At 39.0% G+C, this 20,738-nt stretch overlaps 1 protein-coding gene across 1 annotated transcript in view; it reads left to right on the top strand.

Moving 5' to 3' along the window:
• Positions 1–10,873, top strand: part of SCAMP1 (secretory carrier membrane protein 1) — a 121,688-nt gene extending 110,815 nt beyond the window's left edge. Inside the window, exon 8 of the mRNA XM_068965011.1 lies at positions 10,235–10,873. Within this exon, the coding sequence (XP_068821112.1) occupies positions 10,235–10,399 (165 nt within the window). The 3' untranslated portion in view covers positions 10,400–10,873. The remainder of the gene's footprint in view (positions 1–10,234) is intronic.
• The last annotated feature ends 9,865 nt before the right edge of the window (positions 10,874–20,738 follow it).

The raw sequence follows: 20,738 nt of genomic DNA, 5'->3' as shown, positions 1-20,738 counted from the left end.
AATGAGGATGAAAGAGGAGAGTGAAAAAGCTGGCTTAAAATTCAACATTCAGAAAACTAAGATCATGGCATCCAGTCCCATCACTTCATGGCAAATAGAAGGGGAAGAAGTGAAAGCTGTAAGAGATTTTCTTTTCTTGAACTCCAAAATCACTGCAGATGGTGACTTCAGCCATGAAATTCAGATGCTTGCTCCTTGGAAGAAAAGCTATGACCAACCTAGACAGCTTATTAAAAAGCAGAGACGTTACTTTGCTAACAAAGGTCTGTGTAGTCAAAGTTTTGGTTTTTCCAGTAGTCATGTATGGATGTGAGAGTTGGACCATAAAGAAGGCTGAGCACCGAAGAATGGATGCTTTCAAATTGTGGTGCTGGAGAAGACGTTTGAGAGTCCTTTGGACAGCAAGGAGATCAAACCAATCAATCCTAAAGGAAATCAACCCTGAATATTCATTGGAAGGACTGATCCTGAAGCTGAAGCTCCAGTACCTTGGCCACCTGATGCAAAGAGCTGACTCATTGGAGAAGACCCTGATGCTTGGAAAGATTGAAGGCCAAAGAAGAAGGGAGAGGCAGAGGATGAGATGGTTAGATAACGTCAGTGATTCGGTGGACCTGAATTGGAACAAATTCCAGAAGATAGGATAGTGAAGGACAGGGAAGCATGGGGTCACAAAGAGTCGGACACGACTGAGCGACTGAACAACATCCGCAGCTCTGTTTCCTGCAGCCCTCTGGCTCCTCAGAAAGCAAGCCTTGCTGGCCTTCAAAGCCCAAAGTTCTGGGGGCTCACCTTCCCTGTTCAGGAACCCAGTGTGGGACTGGACCACCTCACTTCTCAGGGAGAATCTCTGTGATTCTAATTATCCTCCCGTTTACAGGTCACCCAACCAGGGTTTTAGGCCTTGGCTGTACTGCGTCTGTGCCTCTGTTACCCGTCTTCATTTGCCTCCTTCTTTATGTCTTTAGTTCTAATAGATCTTTTCTGCTAGTCTTCAGGTATTTCTCATCAGTAGTTGGTCTGTAAGTAGCTCTAAGTTGGGTTCGCCTGTGGGAGAAGATGAGCTCGGCATTTTCCTTCTCTGCCACCCAAGAAGATAGTTTCTTGACATGGTGTTCCAGAAATAATACATGTGAATTGTTTTGTTTAAACAAAGTACCATGATTTTTAAAATTTCAACAGTATATAATACTTTGTGTGTCATTCAACCATGTTGTACACTAAGATATTTTTGAAGATAAGTGAGGGATGCAGAATTCTTTCTGGAGTTATGCCTCACATGTTGCACTTCTCAGGTGGTACTAGTGGTAAAGAACCCACCTGCCAATGCAGGAGACATAAGAGACACGAGTTTGATCCTTGGGTTGGGAAGGTTCCCTGGAGGAGGGCATGGCAACCCACTCCAGAGAATGCCATGGACAGAGAGAGGCGCTTGGTAGGCTACAGTCCAAAAAGAGTTGGACACAACTGAAGCAACTTAGCATGAATGTGATACTTTGGCAGACATTTTAAAGTTTATTTTGAGTTTTACTTGTCTAGCATGTTCTCATTTGATCCTCAGGAAATCTCTGAGAGATAAGAAGTATTCTTCGTTGTATTGGAAGTAAACTTGAGGTTTTCAGTGGTGTCCAGCCCTGTAGAAAGTAGTGGAATAGGTAGATATAAAATCTAGTGTCTTTTCTGTGCTACTCCTAGGACTAAATATGTAGGGTAGTGCAGTTCTCATAAGCAGAAGAAATAGCAAGTATTTCAGTTGTTCAGTTTTTGTTTTTAATTACATTGCTTTATCTTAAAGTTGTATTCCCGACTTCTTAAGGAGTATGTTATTAATAGGTTTCACTGAAACATAACAGGGAAATGGTGAGCTTTTTGAGATGTTGAACCTTATAAGTAGCCCATCATCTTGCTGGGACACTGAAATGAGGAATCGCCCCTTCACATGGATATCGTGGATTTAATGCAGTATTTGAGCATTGTGCATGGAACGTAGGTACTGTCTTCCCTCTAGGTGGCTCCCTGGGTCTGTACAAATACAGATCCTTGAGAAATGTGTCACTCCTTCCTCTCTTTTCCCGCTCTGCTCTGTGGGGCTATGAGTCACATTTCAAGTAATTAAACCATAAAGTCCACTAGGATATAATATCAGCCACTCAATTTAGTATAAATTTGAAAAAAGGAATAAGCAAGTTAGAACGAATGTTTGTTAATTACATGCACATAAATTGAGGGCGGGGGGAGGGTAAAGGGGAAAGACAGATAAGTGAAAAAGGTTTATTAGATTTCTGTAATACATTTAATTTGTAGGATGTAATTATATGTACTCATTATGAGATAAATTTCTTGAACATAGGTGTAGTGATTTATCTGTACATTTTTTCTTAATAAAAAAACTTGGTTTGGAAAGGAATAAAAATAGTGCCATATTTATGACACTGCCTTGGTACTAAAAGAATTTTAAGATTCACCGTATAGGTATTTGTCAGTGCTCTTTTTCTCCCTGAGTCTTTAGTACTTTGATCCATAGTAATATGGCATTTGCTTCCGCTACTGTATCAGAAGACCTGGGGGCTTTTACCCCTTTATTCCCCTAACAGCTCTCCATTCCTTAACTGCGTTCTTCCCTTGGCATCTGTGGAAAGATCCCTGACTTTTCTCATTCCTCTCCTAGTCATTTCTTGTTGTTAGGAGTCTGTCTTCAGTATAGGTGCGGTAACAGGCTTCAGTCCTTGATTTTCTTTCATTTCTGCATCCTGTGTTCTCTCACCATGCACAGTTAGCTGACGTCAGAGTTGCAGCTACCACTTATGTGCCATTGGTTTCCAAGTCCCCGTCTCTAGTCCATTTCTGTCTAGCTTCCAACCAAATTTTCACCTGTCTGTCATGGCAGTCTTATAGTAGGTATTCAATAAACATTTGTGCAATGGATGAATGCTGAGAACTTAGCGTCTGCTCTCCCTACTAAAACAACCTGTCCTCTCTCTTCTCTTGAAACAGTGTCTCGGTATCTAAGCTTAACTTGAAAGCATTTGACTCCTCCTCCTTTCCCTCACTCTGCACTTGGCCACAATTACCAGTTCCTATGTCTCTGAGCTTGGAGAAAGGGCTGGGTGCACTGCCCCCATCCTCCAAACCTGCTTTGATGACATTCTAGTCAGGCTTCTAATTTAGGCCTTAATCACAAGGCAGTGTAATTACAAGTTCAGTTTTCTGTCTCATCTTTCTTCCCCCCAAGTTTGTAGCCATGTAATAAATAAATATTTGTCCCAATATGTTCTGTTGTCATTTCCTTTCTCAAATTTGTGTTAGATTGAGGGGCTGATGTTATGGATTGATGTGCTTCATAGTTTATGCATCTTAGAAAGAGATGCTAGTAGAGTATTTTTGAACCCTGCTTGTAAGAATCTAAGATTTGAGTGAAGAGTCACTCTGGACAGATAGTTCTCAGAAGTATTTCTTTTTAAATCCTTTAAGACCTGACCATACACAAAATGTTAAATAGTGTACAGAGTGAATAGCAGAAGTATCTTTAAGGATATACATATTGCATGGTACATTAAATGATAAAATGATACAATTTGATACATAGGGTCAGTGGTGTATATGTAGACAACATAGGAATAGGTAAGGTATTATTTTCTTGGCATAGTCTTGGGTAGTAAGTTAATGTATTTAAGTCAGAATGTCTCTTGTTATGTTTTTTGTTGTTCAGTTGCACAGTCGTGTCTGACTCTTTGTGACCTCATGGACTGCAGCATGCCAGACTTCCCTGTCCTTCCCTATCTCCTGGAGTTAGCTCAAACTCATGTCCATGGAGTCGGTGATGCCATCCAACCATCTCATCCTCTGTCGTCCCCTTCTCCCGCCTTCAGTCTTTCCCAGCATCAGGGTCTTTTTCAATGTGTCAGTTCTTTGCATCATGTGGTCAAAGTATTGGAGCTTCAGCATCAGTCTTTCCAGTGAATATTCAGGACTGATTTCCTTTAGGATGGACTGGTTGGATCTCCTTGCAGTCCAAGGGACTCTCAAGAGTCTTCTCCAACACCGCAGTTCAAAAGCATCAATTCTTTGGCATTCAGCTTTCTTTATAGTCCAACTCTCACATCCATACGTGACTACTGGAAAAACCGTAGCTTTGACTGTATAGACCTTTGCTGGTGAAGTAATGTCTCTGCTTTTTACCTAGGTTTGTCTTAACTTTGCTTCCAAGCAGCAAGCATCTTTGAATTTCATGGCTACAGTTACAGGCCATAGGGATTTTGGAGCCCTAGAAAGTATAGTCTGTCACTGTTTCCATTGTTTCCCCATCTTTTTGCCATGAAGTGATGGAACTAGATGCCATGATCTTAGTTTTTTGAATGTTGAATTTTAAGCCAGCATTTTCACTCTCCTCTTTCATCCTCATTAAGAGACTCTTTAGTTCCTCTTCATTTTCTGTGATAAGAGTGGTGTCATCCGCATGTCTGAGGTTATTGATATGTTTCCTGACAGTCTTGATTTCAGCTTGTGATTCATCCATCCTGGCATTTCACATGATGTACTCTGCATATAAGTTAAATAAATGGGGTGACAATATACAGCCTTGACACACTTCTTTCCTAATTTTGAACCAGTCTGTTGTTCCATGTTCAGTTTTAACTGTTGCTTCTTGACCTGCATATAGGTTTCTCAGGAGGCAGGTAAGGTGGTCTGGTATTCTGATCTCTTAAAGAATTTTCCACAGTTTGTTGCATTCCACACAGTCAAAGGCTTTACTGTAGTCAATAAATCAAAAGTGGATGTTTTTCTGGAATTCTCTTGCTTTTTCTATTATCCAGCGAATGTTGGCAATTTGATCTCTGGTTCCTCTGCCTTTTCTAAATCCAGCTTGTACATCTGGAAGTTTTCAGTTCACGTACTGTTGAAGCCTAACTTGAAGGATTGGTTAGTTTTCTGTGATTGTGGTTTTCAGTCTGTCTGCCCTCTGATGGAGAAGGATAAGAAGCTTATGGAAGCTTCCTGATAGGAGTGACTGAGTGAGAAACTGAGTCTTGTTCTGATGGGCGGGGCCATGTTCAATAAATCTTTAATCCATTTTTTATTGAAGAGAAGGGCTGTGTTCCTTCCTTGTTATTTGACCTGAGGCCAAACTATGGTGGAGGTAATGAAGATAGTGGTGACCTCCTTCAGAAGGTCCCTGCACCCACTGCTGCACTCAGTGCCCCCAACCCTGCAGCAGGCCACCACCAACCCACGCCTCCGCCGGAGACTCCTGGACCCTCACAGGCAGGTCTGGGTCAGTCTCTTGTGGGGTCACTGCTCCTTTCTCCTGGGTCCTGGTGCACACAGGGTTCTGTTTGTGCCCTGCAAGAGTCTGTTTCCCCAGTCCCGTGTAAGTTCTGGCGGCCCTGTGGTGGGTTAGTGGCGACCTTCTCCAAGAGGGCTTATGCCACACCCAGGTCTACCGCACCCAGAGCCCCTGCCCCTGCAGCAGTCCACTCCGAACTCGTACCTCCTCAGGAGACACCCAGACACAGTTCTTAGTCTCTGTGGGGTCTCTGGGTCCTGGTGCACACAAGTTATGTTTGAGCCCTCCAAGCATCTCTGGTGAGTATGGGGTTTGGTTCTAAACGCAATTTTGCAGAAGACAGACTGAAAACTACAGTCACGGAAAACTAACCAATCTGATCACATGGACAGCAGCCTTGTCTAACTCAATGAAACTATGAGCCGTGCAGTTTAGGGCCACCCAAGATAGATGGGTCATGGTGGAAAGTTCTGACAAAACATGGTCCACTGGAGAAGGGTCACTATTCTTGCCTTGAAAACCCCATGAACAGTATAAAAAGGCAAAAAGATAGGACACTGAAAGATGAGCTCTACAGGTTGGTAGGTGTCCAGTATGCAACTGGAGATCAGTGGAGAACTACCTCCAGAAAGAATGAAGAGATGGAGCCAAAGGAAAAAATACACCCAGTTGTAGATGTGTGGTGATGGAAGTAAAGTCTGATGCTGTTAAGAGCAATAGCATAGGAACCTGGAATGTTAGGTCCATGAATCAAGGCAAATTGGAAGTGGTCAAACAGGAGATGGCAAGAGTGGACGTACACATTTTAGGAATCAGTGACCAAAGAGGGACTGGAATGGGTGAATGTAACTCAGATGACCATTATATCTACTACTGCGGGCAGGAATCCCTTAGAAGAAATGGATAGTCGTAGTCAATAAAAGAGTCCAAAATGCAGTACTTGGATGCGATCTCAAAAATGACAGAATGATCTCTGTTGGTTTCCAAGGCAAACCATTCAGTATCACAGTAATCCAAGTCTATGCCCAGACCAGTAATGCTGAAGAAGCTGAAGTTGAATGGTTCTTTGAAGACCTACAAGATCTTCTAGAACTAACACCCAAAAAAGATGTCCTTTTCATTATAAGGGACTGGAATGCAAAATAGGAAGTCAAGAAATACTTGGCTGCTGCTGCTGAGTCGCTTCAGTCGTGTCCGACTCTGTGAGACCCCATAGACGGGAGCCCACCAGGCTCCCCCATCCCTGGGATTCTCCAGGCAAGAACACTGGAGTGGGTTGCCATTTCCTTCTCCAATGCATGAAAGTGAAAAGTGAAAGTGAAGTCACTTAGTCGTATCTGACTCTTAGTGACCCCATGGACTGCAGCCTACCAGGCTCCTCCGTCCATAGGATTTTCCAGGCAAGAGTACTGGAGTAGGGTGCCATTGCCTTATCCTGGAGTAATTGGCAAGTTTGACCTTAAAGTACAGAATGAAACAGGGCAAAGGTTAGCAGAGTTTTACCAAGACAATTCCACTGGTCATAGCAAACCCCTTCTTCCAATAACACAAGGGAAGACTCTACACATGAACATCACCAGATGGTCAATACCAAAATCAGATTGATTATATTCTTTGCAGCAAAAGATGGAGAAACTCTATACAGTCAGCAAAAACAGTCTGGGAGCTGAATGTGGCTCAGATCATGAATTTCTTATTGCCAAATTCAGACTTAAATTGAAGAAAGTAGGGAAAACCACTAGGCCATTCAGGTATGACGTAAATCAAATCCCTTCCAACTTTACAGTGGATTGATAAACAGATTCAAGGGATTAGATCTCATAGAGAGCCTGAAGAACCATGGACAGAAGTTTGTGACATTGTACAGGAGGCAGTGATCAAGACCATTCCCAAGAAAAAGAAATGCAAAAAGGAAAAATGGTTGTCTGAGGAGGCCTTACAAACAACTATGAAAAGAACAGAAGTGAAAGACAAAGGAGAAAAGGAAAGGTATACCATAATGAATGCAGAATTCCAGAGAATAGCAAGGAGAGATAAGAAGGCCTTCCTCAGTGATCAGTGTGAAGCAATAGAGGAAAACAATAGAATGGGAAACACTAGATATCTCTTCAAGAAAGTTAGAGATACCAAGTGAACTTTTCATGCAAAGATGGGCACAATAAAGGACAGAAATGATACTAACAAAAGCAGAAGATATTAAGAGGTGGATAGAATCCACAGAAGAACTATACAAAAAAGATCGTAATGACCCAGATAACCATGATGGTGTGATCACTCACCTAGAGCCAGACATCTTGGAATGTAAAATCAAGTGGGCCTTAGGAAGCGTTGCTATGAACAAAGCTAGTGGAGGTGATGGAATTCCAGTTGAGCTGTTTCAAATCCTAAAAGATGATGCTGTGAAAGTGCTGCACTCAATATGCCAGCAAATTTGGAAAACTCATCAGTGGCCATAGGACTGGAAAAGGTCAGTTTTCATTCCAGTCCCAAAGAAAGGCAATGCCAAAGAATGCTCAAATGACGATTGCACTCATCTCACATGCTAGCAGAGTAATGCTCAAAGTTCTCCAAGGCAGGCTTCAACAGTTCACCATGAACTGTGAACTTTCATACGTTCAAGCTGGTTTTAGAAAAGGTAGCGGAACCAGAGATCAAATTGCCAGCATCTGTTGGATCACTGAAAAAGCGAGAGAGTTCTAGAAAAATACCTACTTCTGCTTTACTAACTATGCCAAAGCCTTTGACTGTGTGGATTACAACAAAGTGTGGAAAATTCTTCAGGAAATGGGAATACCAGACCACCTGACCTGCCTTCTGTGAAATCTGTATGCTGGTCAAGAAACAACAGTTAGAACTGGACATGGAACAACAGACTGGTTCCACATCTGGAAAGGAGTACGTCAAGTCTGTTGTCACCCTGCTTCTTTAGCTTATATGCAGAGTACATTAAGAGAAATGCTGGACTGGATGAAGCACAAGCTGGAATCAGGATTGCTGGGGGAAATATCAATAACCTCAGCTATGCAGATGACACCACCCTTATGGCAGAAAGAGAAGAAGAACTTAAGAGCCTCATGATGAAAGTGAAAGAGGAGAGCAAAAAAGCTGGCTTAAAACTCAACATTCAGAAAACTATCATCATGGCATCCATCCTATCACTTCATGGCAAATAGATAGGGAAATGGTGGAAACAGTGAGAGACTTTATTTTTGGGGGCTCCAAACTCACTGCAGATGGTGACTATAGCCATGAAATTAAAAGATGCTTGTTCCTTGCAAGAAAAGTTATGACTAACCTTGACAGCTTATTAAAAAGCAGAGACAATTCTTTGTCAACAAAGGTCCATCCAGTCAAAGCTATGATTTTTCCAGTAGTCATGTTTGGATGTGAGAGTTGGACTATAAAGAAACGTGAGCACCGAAGAATTGATGCTTTTGAACTGTGGTGTTGGAAAAACTCTTGAGAGTCCCTTGGACAGCAAGGAGATCCAACCAGTCCATCCTAAAGGAACTCAGTCCTGAATATTCATCAGAAGAACTGATGCTGAAGCTGAAACTCCAATACCTTGGCTACATGATGTGAAGAACTGACTCATTGGAAAAGACCCTGATGCTGGGAAAGATTGAAGGCAGGAGGATAATGGGATGACAGAGGATGAGATGGTTGGATGGCATCGCTGACTCACTGGACATGAGTTTGAGTAAACTCCAGGAGTTGGTGATGGACAGGGAGGCCTGGCATGCTGCAGTCATGGGGTTGCAGAGTCAGACACGACTGAGCGACTGAAGTGCACTGAACTTGAAGGATTTTCAGCATGACCTTGCTACCATGTGAAATGAGTGCAGTGGTGCAGTAGTTTGGACATTCTTTGACATTGCCCTTCTTTGGTATTGAAATGAAAACTGACCTTTTCCAGTCCTATGGCCACTGCTGAGTTTTCCAAATTTATTGGCATATTGAGTGCAACACTTTCACAGCATCATCTTTTAGGATTTAAAATAGCTCAACTGGAATTCCATCACCTCCACTAGCTTTGTTTGTAGTGATGCTTCATAAGGCCTGTTTGACTTCACACTCCAGGATATCTGGCTCTAGGTGAGTGATCACACCATCGTGGTTATCTGGGTCATTAAGATCTTTATCATATAGTTCTTCTGTGTATTCTTTCCACCTCTTCTTAATATCTTCTGCTTTTGTTAGTATCATTTCTGTCCTTTATTGTGCCCATCTTTGCATGAAAAGTTCCCTTGGTATCTCTAACTTTCTTGATGAGATCTCTAGTGTTTCCCATTCTATTGTTTTCCTCTATTTCTTTGCATTGTTGACCTTGGACTGCTTTCTTATCTCTCCTTGCTGTTCTTTGGAACTTTGCATTTGGAAGTGTATGCCTTTCCTTTTCTCTTTGCCTTTCACTTCTCTTCTTTTCATAGTTGTTTGTAAGGCCTTCTCAGACAACCACTTTGCCTTTTTAATTTCTTTTTCTTGGGGATGGTTTTCATCATTGCTGTACAACCTCCATCTGTAGTTCTTCAGGTACTCTTATCAGATCTAATCCCTTGAATTGATTTGCCATTTCCACTGTATAATCCTAAGGGATTTGTTTTGTTTAAACCAGTCTTTTTAAGGCTGTAAATATCGTAACTTGGTACAGTGGAAAGCATAGCTTTTTGCTTTTGGTTAAGCTGTTTTTTTTTTTTTAAATTATTCTTGCTTTGGCATAGACATAATTATCTCTTCTGCATTGCGGATAAAAAGGGAAAATCTGTTTTAAGAAAATGTTTACATGCAGTGTTGTGTTCCAGTGTTGGGGCTGATGTCCTTGATCTTAGGAATCCTGCCTCACATCCAGTCTTTGTATCTCTGAGTCACGTTGAGACTAATTGAAGAGCTGTTGATAATGAACATGTAAGATCACCACTCATCTTCTCCCACTTTTTTGTGCCTCCCTAGGTACATGGACTGTATCGCACAACAGGTGCTAGTTTTGAGAAGGCCCAACAAGAGTTTGCAACAGGTGTGATGTCCAACAAAACTGTCCAGACTGCAGCCGCAAATGCAGCTTCAACTGCAGCAAGCAGTGCAGCTCAGAATGCGTTCAAGGGTAACCAAATTTAGAGAGTCTTCCGACAATGCACTGTTACCTTTTGATTGTACTTTTTTCTCTAGTTACTGTATTCTATAAATTTTTTTGTTGTTGTTCCAAACACACAGTACACACAGCACGTATATTTCCTAATCTCTTGTGCATGGGCTAAAACCAGAAAAACTTCCTCGTCTTATTATTTACCTGACAGTTTCTCAATAGTTCAATGCCCCTTGCAGAAAAAATATTACATACAAAATAAATATTCTCCATATTTTTTTGGGGATGAATATTCAGCAAATTATTTCAGTGCTGACACACTGAAATTAACATGGCACTTATTAAAAAATGCACTTAGTACTTGCTGCAGTCCTTCTTTCGAGAATCTTAGACATAAAAATTACACATTTGAGCAGTAAAGCAATGCTTCATTCCTTTTCCTTATTTATATTGAAAGAAATAGGACATCAGAGATTTAGGGACTTTTAAATTGGCTTGCTTTTTAGCAGTTTCAGTCACCAGTGAAGAGCCTGTGTGTGTTTCAAAGCAGATAATGTAAATTTTATCTTTTTATTTTCTTTATTTAGAGTAGTTGATATTTTGATAATCAATCTCTGATCTTGCATGGATGCCATGTTTCTTAAAAGAATTAGTATTTTGGGTTATGCACTGCTTATGGTTGTAGGATTGGGGAGTTGTTTATAGGATCATAGAAATGATTTTCTATAATACTTTCTTTTCAATAAAAATGTTCTGGGATGTAATATGAGGATATAATATAATATGCAGTGCATTATCCAAAAAGTAGATAATTGGTGGAATAGGATGTAGTGATGATAATACCTTTTTGTTTTTAATTTTCAGTATTCATGCCATAGTAAAATATTACTGTTTGGAAACTTTGGTATATTCTTGTGGCTACTCTTTTTAATTGAACTGAGCTTGTGTTTGGTAGCTCTCTTTTGGGGTATGCTTGTGTACTTTTTAACGGAGGTGTTAAAGTCTAGCCTAACTCCATGTCCTAAAAGAACATAACAGTATTTAAGATATTTTTTTTTAGCCTCTCATGTCTGGTTGGCATTAAAAAGACCCCGATACTTCACTAGACTTGAATCCCTAATGCACCTCAGTCTTTGAATTTTTGAGACACACTGAACACACTAAAATCTGTAGCAATAGAAAAAAATAAAACATTTAACTTGAACCAAGCAAGAAAATACAGATATAGTTGAATGCATTAATTATGAGCATAATCATGTTAAAATTGTTACTATGCAGCACAGGACTTCATTCTTATAGTATACTTGGATTGAAACTTTGAATCATTTTTAAATAACTGATTAAATGCCTCAAAGACACTTGTAAAGTCATGGTACTGTTGTTTTGGAAGTCATCAGCAAACCACAGGTTGCAGAATAATGAGTATGTTTTATGCAATTTGATTTTAAGGAAAGGTAGTCGGTTGGATTATATTATTTGATACTAAAAAATCAGCTGGGTGTAAGTGGTTAAATTATTTTTATTCTTCACCCCAAATTTAGAGTTAAAATGAGTTTCATCCTAGAGGTGGGATGGTAAATTCTCCTATTTATGAAAGAAGCTTTGTGTGATGCTAGAAATAACTCAGATTCATCCAGATGGTGTTTACGTTTGATTTATTTGGGACTTTGTTGAAGTAATATACTTGGAAGATATTTCTTTTATTCTGATGAAGATAGGATTCAGAGTATGAATTTAAAGCTGTTTTTATGAATATTTCTGATCAGTGATAATCTCTACCTACTTTCTCAACCAAATAAGCCCATTCAAGTTTTTTAGAGCCTATAATCTTACTGAAAAATGTTTCATCAGTATGCTTTGTTGAGTGTGGATTTTACAAATATTCAAAACATTAACCACAAAATACAACAAAAGCACTTAGGTCTGTCATTATCTTTCAAGTTCCTTTTGTTTCTCCTTAAACTACAGATGAAAACTTTATCATAGAGACTTTTGAAGAATACTGAGATATCAATACTTTTTTCTTCAAGAATTATGAATGCTTCTCTCGGTTCTGTAGAAATCCTCTATTGCTAAGTAGCAAAGAATAATTACAACCAACAGTACCTTTTTTTGTTTGGAGGGCGGAAGTGTTGTTTTAAATTCCAGTTATTTGGGTTAATACAAGCTTATAATGAAAAAAATGTTTTTTAAAAACATAAATGTCCATTAAAAAGATGGCATTGCTAACAGTTTGATAAGGTAGAGGGGTTTTTAATTCTTATAATCTCTATTCTCTTAACAATTATTAGTAAATAGTCACATTTGCACTCAGTAAAAGATTGGCATTTGTTAGTGGTTTCTATTTAATGTTAGCATTACCCAGTATCACAATCATGAAATGGTCTTCACATTGTAAAGGAGCCACGTCAGCCTTCAGTTTGTAGTACCGTTTTGGCTATTTTATTTCAAACGAGAGTTTGAACACTGGAAAATCATTGCTCAGTGGTTTTAATTTGGAACTCGGATTATTTATCTAAGGATGTTTGTATATTTTGTCAACGAGTAATATTGCCCTGCCATTATGGTGATTGTCATGGTCCTATATAAATGCCCTCCATCTGTCCCTCTAATGTTGCATGTTTTCAGTGGTTTGGAAGTTTTGTATATTTATTGTATTAACACAGAGTGTCATAAAATAAAATGCTCTTTACTGGATGTTTGTTTGTGTAATTTTAAATACTGTATTAGCACTTCAGAGGCAGTAATTATACAGAGGGCTCAATGTATATAGAAATAACACATTTGATTTTTTTAAATGACATGACAGTTTTTCTGTTGCTTTAGACCTTTGTAGGTAGTGGAACATGAGATTCACTAAATAGCTTGACCACTTTAAAGTCAAAATACACAGACTAGAAGCTAGATTCGAAATAGAAAACCTGTGCTGTGGCCCAGACCTCTCCTTGCGGGTTCTCATGGACGCCTCTGTACTAGTATTGTGTTGACTTGATTGGACTTGTTTTCTGTTCCCTAACCTCACTACCTGTTGTTTTATGTACTGATGAAAGTACCAATTTGTGTATTGTTGGATTTTTCATTTGATTATCTAAAGAGGATATAAAAAATATAGTCTAAAAAAAGTGTTCATGGTGAACCTTATTTGAGAAATTCATGTTAAATTAAAGTAGGAACAGCATTTTCCGTTTTCTGGGTGTTACCTAAAAGTGACTTTGGATTTTCATTGGATAGAGGCCTTTTGTAAATCATGTTGATATAATGTATGGTTTGCATTTTAGAGGGAGTTTATGTTTAATTAAGTTTTAGTTTCTGTAAATCATTTGTAGTACATAATGCTTTTTATAGTTATTGCTTTATCTTTTTCTGAAAACACTGGCATTAGCACCTAATTTTGTATTTTTATTGGTAATGTACATTATTTATATACAGAGCCTGTCACCTTTTTGCGCCGTTTCCCTTATTAGAGTTGCGCTGTCACTCGCCACTTCGCTGTGTCTTCCTTCGTGTTTTCCTTAAGCTAAGTGTTTAAAGGAACTTGCTGGTTCCGTGTGATTAAGAACTTCAGAGGTGAAATAAAAGCGGTTAATGTAAAAATAATTGAGGATGTTTAAAAATCTGTACTTTGGTAGATTTTTCAAGGACCATAGTATAAATTTATTTAGAGTAGAACCGTATGTTTTAAAACACTAGAATTGTTTCTAATACTTGTTTATTAAACTAAGAGGTTGTATCTCAGTGGTTAAATATTATGGAAAGTGAAGTATTTCTACCAGAATTTTAGGGTACATTTTATACAACAGCATACTTTTTGTAAGAATGAGTATTTTTAAATTTTAAGATTTATCACAATCTATAGAAAGATAGAAAGGAATCTGTAGAAAATTTCTAAGCCAGCCAGATGTTGCCTCTAATCTATCCTAGACAAATACAATAGATGTCCTTGATTAGAAGATTCTAGCAAAATAGGGAAAGGCTCCCCTCTAGTGTTCTTACCCTTCTTGTGGGCTTCATATTTACAGTTTAACTATGTGGTTTTGATAAGACAAAGCCTTCAACTTAGAGAATTTTCATTGGCACTGTTTATGTTTTCAAATGGCAAGGGACATAGGAGCCAGCATGTAACAGTGCAGTGAGTGTTAAATTTTATCTAAATCTTGATTTATTTTTCAGCTCATAACTTTCTGGAGTTGGCATGGCTGATGGTGTAGTTAAAATTCTTCTGCCACTAAACCCATTTTATCTTTACTGGAGATAGAAGGTCGTTAATCCTCTTCTGCCTTATAGTGTTTCATCTGTTGACTATTATCTTTTGTACATTTAAACAGTTGAATTTGTAGAACCATAGAATGCACATTTTATTTAACTCTTTGTTTTATAGTACTTAGCTTTAATCCTAGAATTCCTCCAGAACTCTTAAAAAATTTTGTGGGCCAGTAATTCTCAAGATAAATCATGGTCATGAGTAGTTGTTACCATGACAGTTTATATTATTATTCAGGTGTTTGGGAGCTGGGAAGAAAATGCCCCAAATAACTGTTTTTCTTCTGGTGGTTACGGAAGTTCCTACCACATTATTGTCTCCTACACAAAAACTGAGCCCCTGGGCATACACATCCCTCCAACTAATTTTTTTCTAGTATGAGAGAAATATGTGTCTGTTGTCGGACTACTGAAAAATATGGAAAATAAGTGAGAAAATAAAAATACGTAATTTTTATCATCTAGAGATACCACTGTTAATGTTTACTGTATTTTTTCCATTCTTTTTGTATACATACATATTTTATACAGTTAAGGGATATAAATAATGGGAATTTTTATCCTGTTTTTCCCTCACTCGGTATTATATCATAATGACCTGCTAGTTTAACTTATTTATAAAATTAAAATTATATTTCATATAAATTAAAAAAATATTTACAGCAAAACGAGTTACAGTGGTTCATAATTTTATACCCACAAATAGGTACTGTTTACATTTGGTTCATTTCTTTCCATTAATTTTCCAGGAAGACCACTTTTTCCCCTAATATTAAGAAATAAGATTTCCCTCTACAGCCTGTAATTGGTCTTTTAAGGATGTCTGTCTAGCTTTCACAAACCCCATTTCTTTGGACCCCTGAAGACCACATTGGCACCAGATGTCACCTGGCCATAGTGGACTCATACATGGCTCATTAAATTTTTACTCTGAAAGTAGGTTTGTCTAGAATTATACTGTTTCAGAGTTGGCCCATGTGGATAATCATATTCTGCCAAGACTTCGAGTTACTAGAAAACTGGTGTGATGAAAGTGGAGAAGGAAGCAGACATACAAAAGAAGTAGGATGAAGGACATAGGAAAGACCTCAACAGCTTTCTGTTTCCTTTGTGAGCCTTACTGTTCACCCCTATTTTGTTAGCTGGATATTACATTCTCCAAGTAATATTCTTACCCTTTTCTCTCTGAGCTATCTTGAGTCGATTTCCTGAGACTTTTTACTAGAGAATTTTAACTTACACAATGGTTTGTAATCTTTTTTTCCAATTCTGGTATAAATATGTTGAATATTTATATTCCTGTTGATGAATTAGCTATGTAACAGCGGCTGTATATGCATGTATCACATGTTAGTTTTCAAAGTCCTGTTACTGTTTAAGGTTCTGAATTTCACTTTTTTTTAAATTATAAATAACTTACCAAGGAATGTATTATTGCTAAATTGCGGACCCAAGCTTGTGTTCTTTCCTTAGGACAGTATGCTTGGTCAAAGCATAAGTATAGATTTTTATGATCTTTGATGTGCATTGCTAAATTGCTCTCCAGAAAATTGTATCAATTTATGCCTCCAACTCCATCTTTATTTACACTGTCCCGTGATTGGATGTTCCTTTTCTAAGAAGGCTTTGCCATTAGTAGGCTTTAACAAATAGTCGGAAGGTTTTCTGAGCATTCTGGTTTCCCACAGATGATGGGCTCAGCTGATACTCCTTGTCTATAAATAGGAGTGGCCATGTATCTTGTTTCTACAGAGGAATCTTCCACTTGCTGGAAGCCCTAAGCTAAAGATGACTAGTACAGGATGGAAAAAAAAATTGCTGGCCAAGGTAGCCAATCCATTGAGGCTCTCTAGGTAAAAACTAGATTGGGTTTAACAACAGGTTATGTTATTCTTCACAATTTTTAGGACAATTCATTTTTAAGATCAACTCTAAATGATATTAGTCTGGACAGAAGATTCTTTTAACTTTTTTGTAAAAATAACATACTATTGGGGACTTTTTATACATCAGAAACTATACTAAATGCTTCACTTAAGTCGGTTACTTAATCCTTACACCAAGCCTGTGCTGGAATTTGTTACTGGGCTCTGTTATAGAGGAATAGGGAATTACCCCAGTCGCTCAGTGAGCGGTGGTGGTGACAGGGGAGAGGCAGCCAGGCGCAGGCCCCGACTCGTGCCGAGTGTGGGGTCGCTTCCACTACCTGGTGCCACCTTTCTCCAGTTCTCTCCTTTCCATCTTCCATATTTCCAGTAACTCATATCCATCCTTTAGGGACAGTGGACTCTAGAAAACAATTCAGTAATCAAGAAAAAAAATACAGCGTGTATTTTTGAAAATCTCCAGACCAAGGCCTGCCTCCACAGCATGTGGGTAAGTACCTGCTGCCTGCTCCTCACAGCAGTGCTGGCTTCCTCAGTGGTCCTTGGCATGTGTGTGTGGTGGGGTGTGTGTGTGTTTGGAGAAACTTAAGTTTAAAACAAATCCTTATTTAACTGTCGTATTAGCTATGAAGAAAATAGGCCCCTTATGTAATCATAATGGCTGCTTATTCTGGATGAGAGATTATTTATAAATTTTTTTATGGAAGTATAGTTGAAAAGTACAATTTTGTTTTTATTTCTGCTGTACAGCAAAATGACTCAGTTACACACATATATACATTTAAAAAATATATTCTTTTCCCATATGGTTTATCCCAGGATATTGAATATAGTTCCCTGTGCTATATACAGAGATTGTTTATAATAAAACTATCATTTTTTATCACTGTCATATACTGGAATTTTTAATGCTGTTCTCTAGATGGAGCAAATTGAGATATATGTTGTCATCTTGGAAAGTATGAAGGATTACCAGGTTTTTCTCTGAAAGGGAGCAGTGTTTTCATCAGTTGTCATCTTATGGTGTGGCTTTTTTGGAGTTAAATTTGGAAGTTTTTCTAAGAGTTTAGTATGCAGAGATGTTGCTGTCTCCTTGGGGTTTGTATTTGTTTTCTCACTCTCTTATGGGTAGAAAGAAACGACAGCTGTTGGAGAATGTAGTCTTTGGTGTCAAACCTGTATTTGAACTTGGGCTTTGCCGCTTACCAGCTTTTTCATGTGGGATAAATTACTTAACCTCAGTTAAGTTACTTGGGTGAAAGTTAATATATCTATAAAATGAGGATATTAGTTTCTACTCATACGGTTTTAATGAATAAATGAATTAAAAAGAAGTGCTTAGCACAGTACCAGCCCATAAAACATGTATAAAGGTTAAAAATTCTTACTGCCTGTCCATGTTGAAGACTCCCAAGTCTCTGCCACCCAGCTGGTCTTCTCTCCACCGTGTATTTCTAGCAGCACATGGGACTTCACGTTGGCAGCCTAGGCTGAACCTTCATGCCTTCACTGTCCCAGTCCCTGCTGGATTCCTGATCTAGGTGAAGGCACCGCGTTCTGCCCAGTGCCCAAGCCATCTTAGACTCCTTCCCCTACTCCCCGAACTGCTTCTAATCAGTCCCCAAGCTGTCGCTTCTTTCTCCCTAACGGTCTCTTCATTGTCTTCACTATCTCCTGCCTTCATTCGGACTTCCTTCTCTTAAGGATAAAGTTTAGTGGTTTCTCCCAAACATATGCCCTTGGTGGACTGCTTTATAGATACTAGATTTTCAGGATATTGACTATAAAAAGTCAAAGAGCTACTAAGAGCCACAAGTTATTTGATTAATTTTTCTTTTCCATGTGGTTTTACTACTTCCTCGTATTCATTTATGCTTCTGTTTACATCCTGTGTGTCTAAGCAACGTGAGCAGGTCATGTCTTAAAGACTTATCTTGGAGAACTCTCCAGGGTGAGGAGGAAGCTGCAGTGAAGATAGCAGGGGCAGCCGCAGAGGCCACAACTGTGTGACCAGGCAACCAGTGGGGTCCTGAGATGAAGACAGGTACTGGCTGCTTTGGAGAGGAGGCTAGAAACCTGCTTTGCGGCTCTTACCCTTTAGTGTTTGGGAGTTAAAAAAAGGTACTGAATTATTGGAAACTGCTGAAATAGCTCCCTTAAAGGCAATGTCTAGGATAGTCAAGACTGTTATTATGTTAAGCAGAGATTTCTAAGGAGAGCTAGGAGTGAGCTGAATGCAGTGTGTTCCAGGAAGATCAAGACATGGAAGATCAAGCTGGTAGCAAAATTGCTAAGTAAAAACTCAGTGTGAAATGCGAAGCACAGGTGTGGGTTGCCCAGCCTGTGCTGAAATTTAAAGTCAGGGTCCTTTCTCTTGTGGATTAATTTTTGAAAAAGATGTAATAACAGCTGAGAAAGCAACTGAAAATGTCCAATTTCACTTGGATTATTTAGATTGTCATTTGTTTGAAAAAAACTTGCCTTTATTGATTTGAGTAATTTTGTCAGCTTTTAATGTTGATTCCTATTAGAAGTCTGGCACATGTCAGGAATGTTAAAATGTCTCGAATGCCTAGAAGCCAAAGCATACAGTAGGTCCAGCTGTCACAGGCCCTAGATCAAGAAAATAAAGCTATTTTTGTATGTTCTAAGTTCTTCACATGATATGGAGAGTTGAATAAGAGTTTATGAAAAGGGTTGTTCGGGTCTTGAGTTTATGAAGTGGAGTCCTGTTTCTAGATGAAGCTTTTTATGGGCAGGATTACCTTCAGGAAATGTGGAGGTGTATTGCTCCATGATTGGCCTTTAATTGTGGTATTCTTGTTGGAAGAGGAGAATGTGTCCTTCAGTTGACTTTTCCCTTGTTGTAGAGGTTAAAGCATCTGCCTGGAATGCTGGAGACTCGGGTTTGATCCCTGGGTCGGGAAGATCCCCTGGAGAAGGAAATGGCAACCCACTCCAGTACTCTTGCCTGGAGAATCCCATGGAGGGAGGAGCCTGGTGGGCTACATACAGTCCATGGGGTCGCAAAGAGTCGGACACGACTGAGCGACTTCACTTGACTTCACTTCACACATTTCTTTACATTATAGTCACAATGCTTTGAAGTATTTCCATATTTTTTCAAAACTTAGATGACTATATAGCATATGAGAGGGTTTTAATTTTTTTTTCCTATTTATAATTACATCAGTGCTTCTCAGGGGAAGAAATATATACTTGAAGTTAAAGCTAACGTCAGGTAGGTGTATATATGTTATTAGTGAATGGCAGAGTTAAAATACTTGAATATCTTATCACCAGTATCACATATGTTAATGTTTAAAATTTGGTAGATATTTTCTTGATCAGATTATACACATCATATTTAAACAGTATAATGAGACTTGAGAGAATCAGAATAAGTTTGCAAAATCTGGTTTAATTCATATCTGGGGAGGGTAGGGAGCATGTGGTGAAAATACATATGCACAGGAACCTAATCAATGCTAGACAAATAATGTATTAGTTTACAACAGGATGACCGGAAATTCGAAGGCTCTGATTGAGTCCGTCAGCGGTAACACAGTTTTACATTTGGCTCAAGTGGCTGTTGAATAATATCAAGTGGTGCCAAGTTCCTCCGGAGCACCTCATGACCCCCCCCAACCTTGGAAGGCGTTTCACCACAGTCTCAGAAGAAATCCCAGTTGTGCCTTTCTTGTGCTGCCCCAGTACAAATGCAGGCCTGGGATTTCCAGGGGCCATATGTTATTGCACAGAGAGGTCTGTTCTAAGCAGACCCTTATGGCTAAGAAGGTGTGAAATTAGCCCTTAAATAGTGGTCTAGCATTAACGTGGTCTATCAAAGCAGGTTAAGAAATAGCTCCTTAGTGATTATGTACCAGCTACTAGTTATCACGCTAAGAGAAAAGGCAACATGGCAGCTTCACATTTCACATGACAGACCAGCATCACCTGGGCCTGGCTTGCTGGCTTACCTTTTCACATACCTCTAACGATTATTTTAATGTAGGCCCAGGGAAAGATGAGTTCATACCAGTCTTTTCTTCACATAGGTCTGTGTAGCATTAGAATTGTTCTGGGTTAATGACTAGGCCATGAAGGCAAAATGTTTTAACTCTCCTTTGCCAAAACAGAAACAGTCTCTGTTCTGACTCCTGTCCAGTTCCCAAAAAATCAGAACATACATACACCTTTGTTATTGCACATCTCTCACAGACTC

The sequence above is a fragment of the Capricornis sumatraensis genome, chromosome 2, assembly GCF_032405125.1.
Source record: "Capricornis sumatraensis isolate serow.1 chromosome 2, serow.2, whole genome shotgun sequence".
Classification (NCBI taxonomy): domain Eukaryota; kingdom Metazoa; phylum Chordata; class Mammalia; order Artiodactyla; family Bovidae; genus Capricornis; species Capricornis sumatraensis.
The sequence above is the reverse complement of the archived record's forward strand: the minus strand, read 5'-3'. Positions and strand labels throughout refer to the sequence as shown.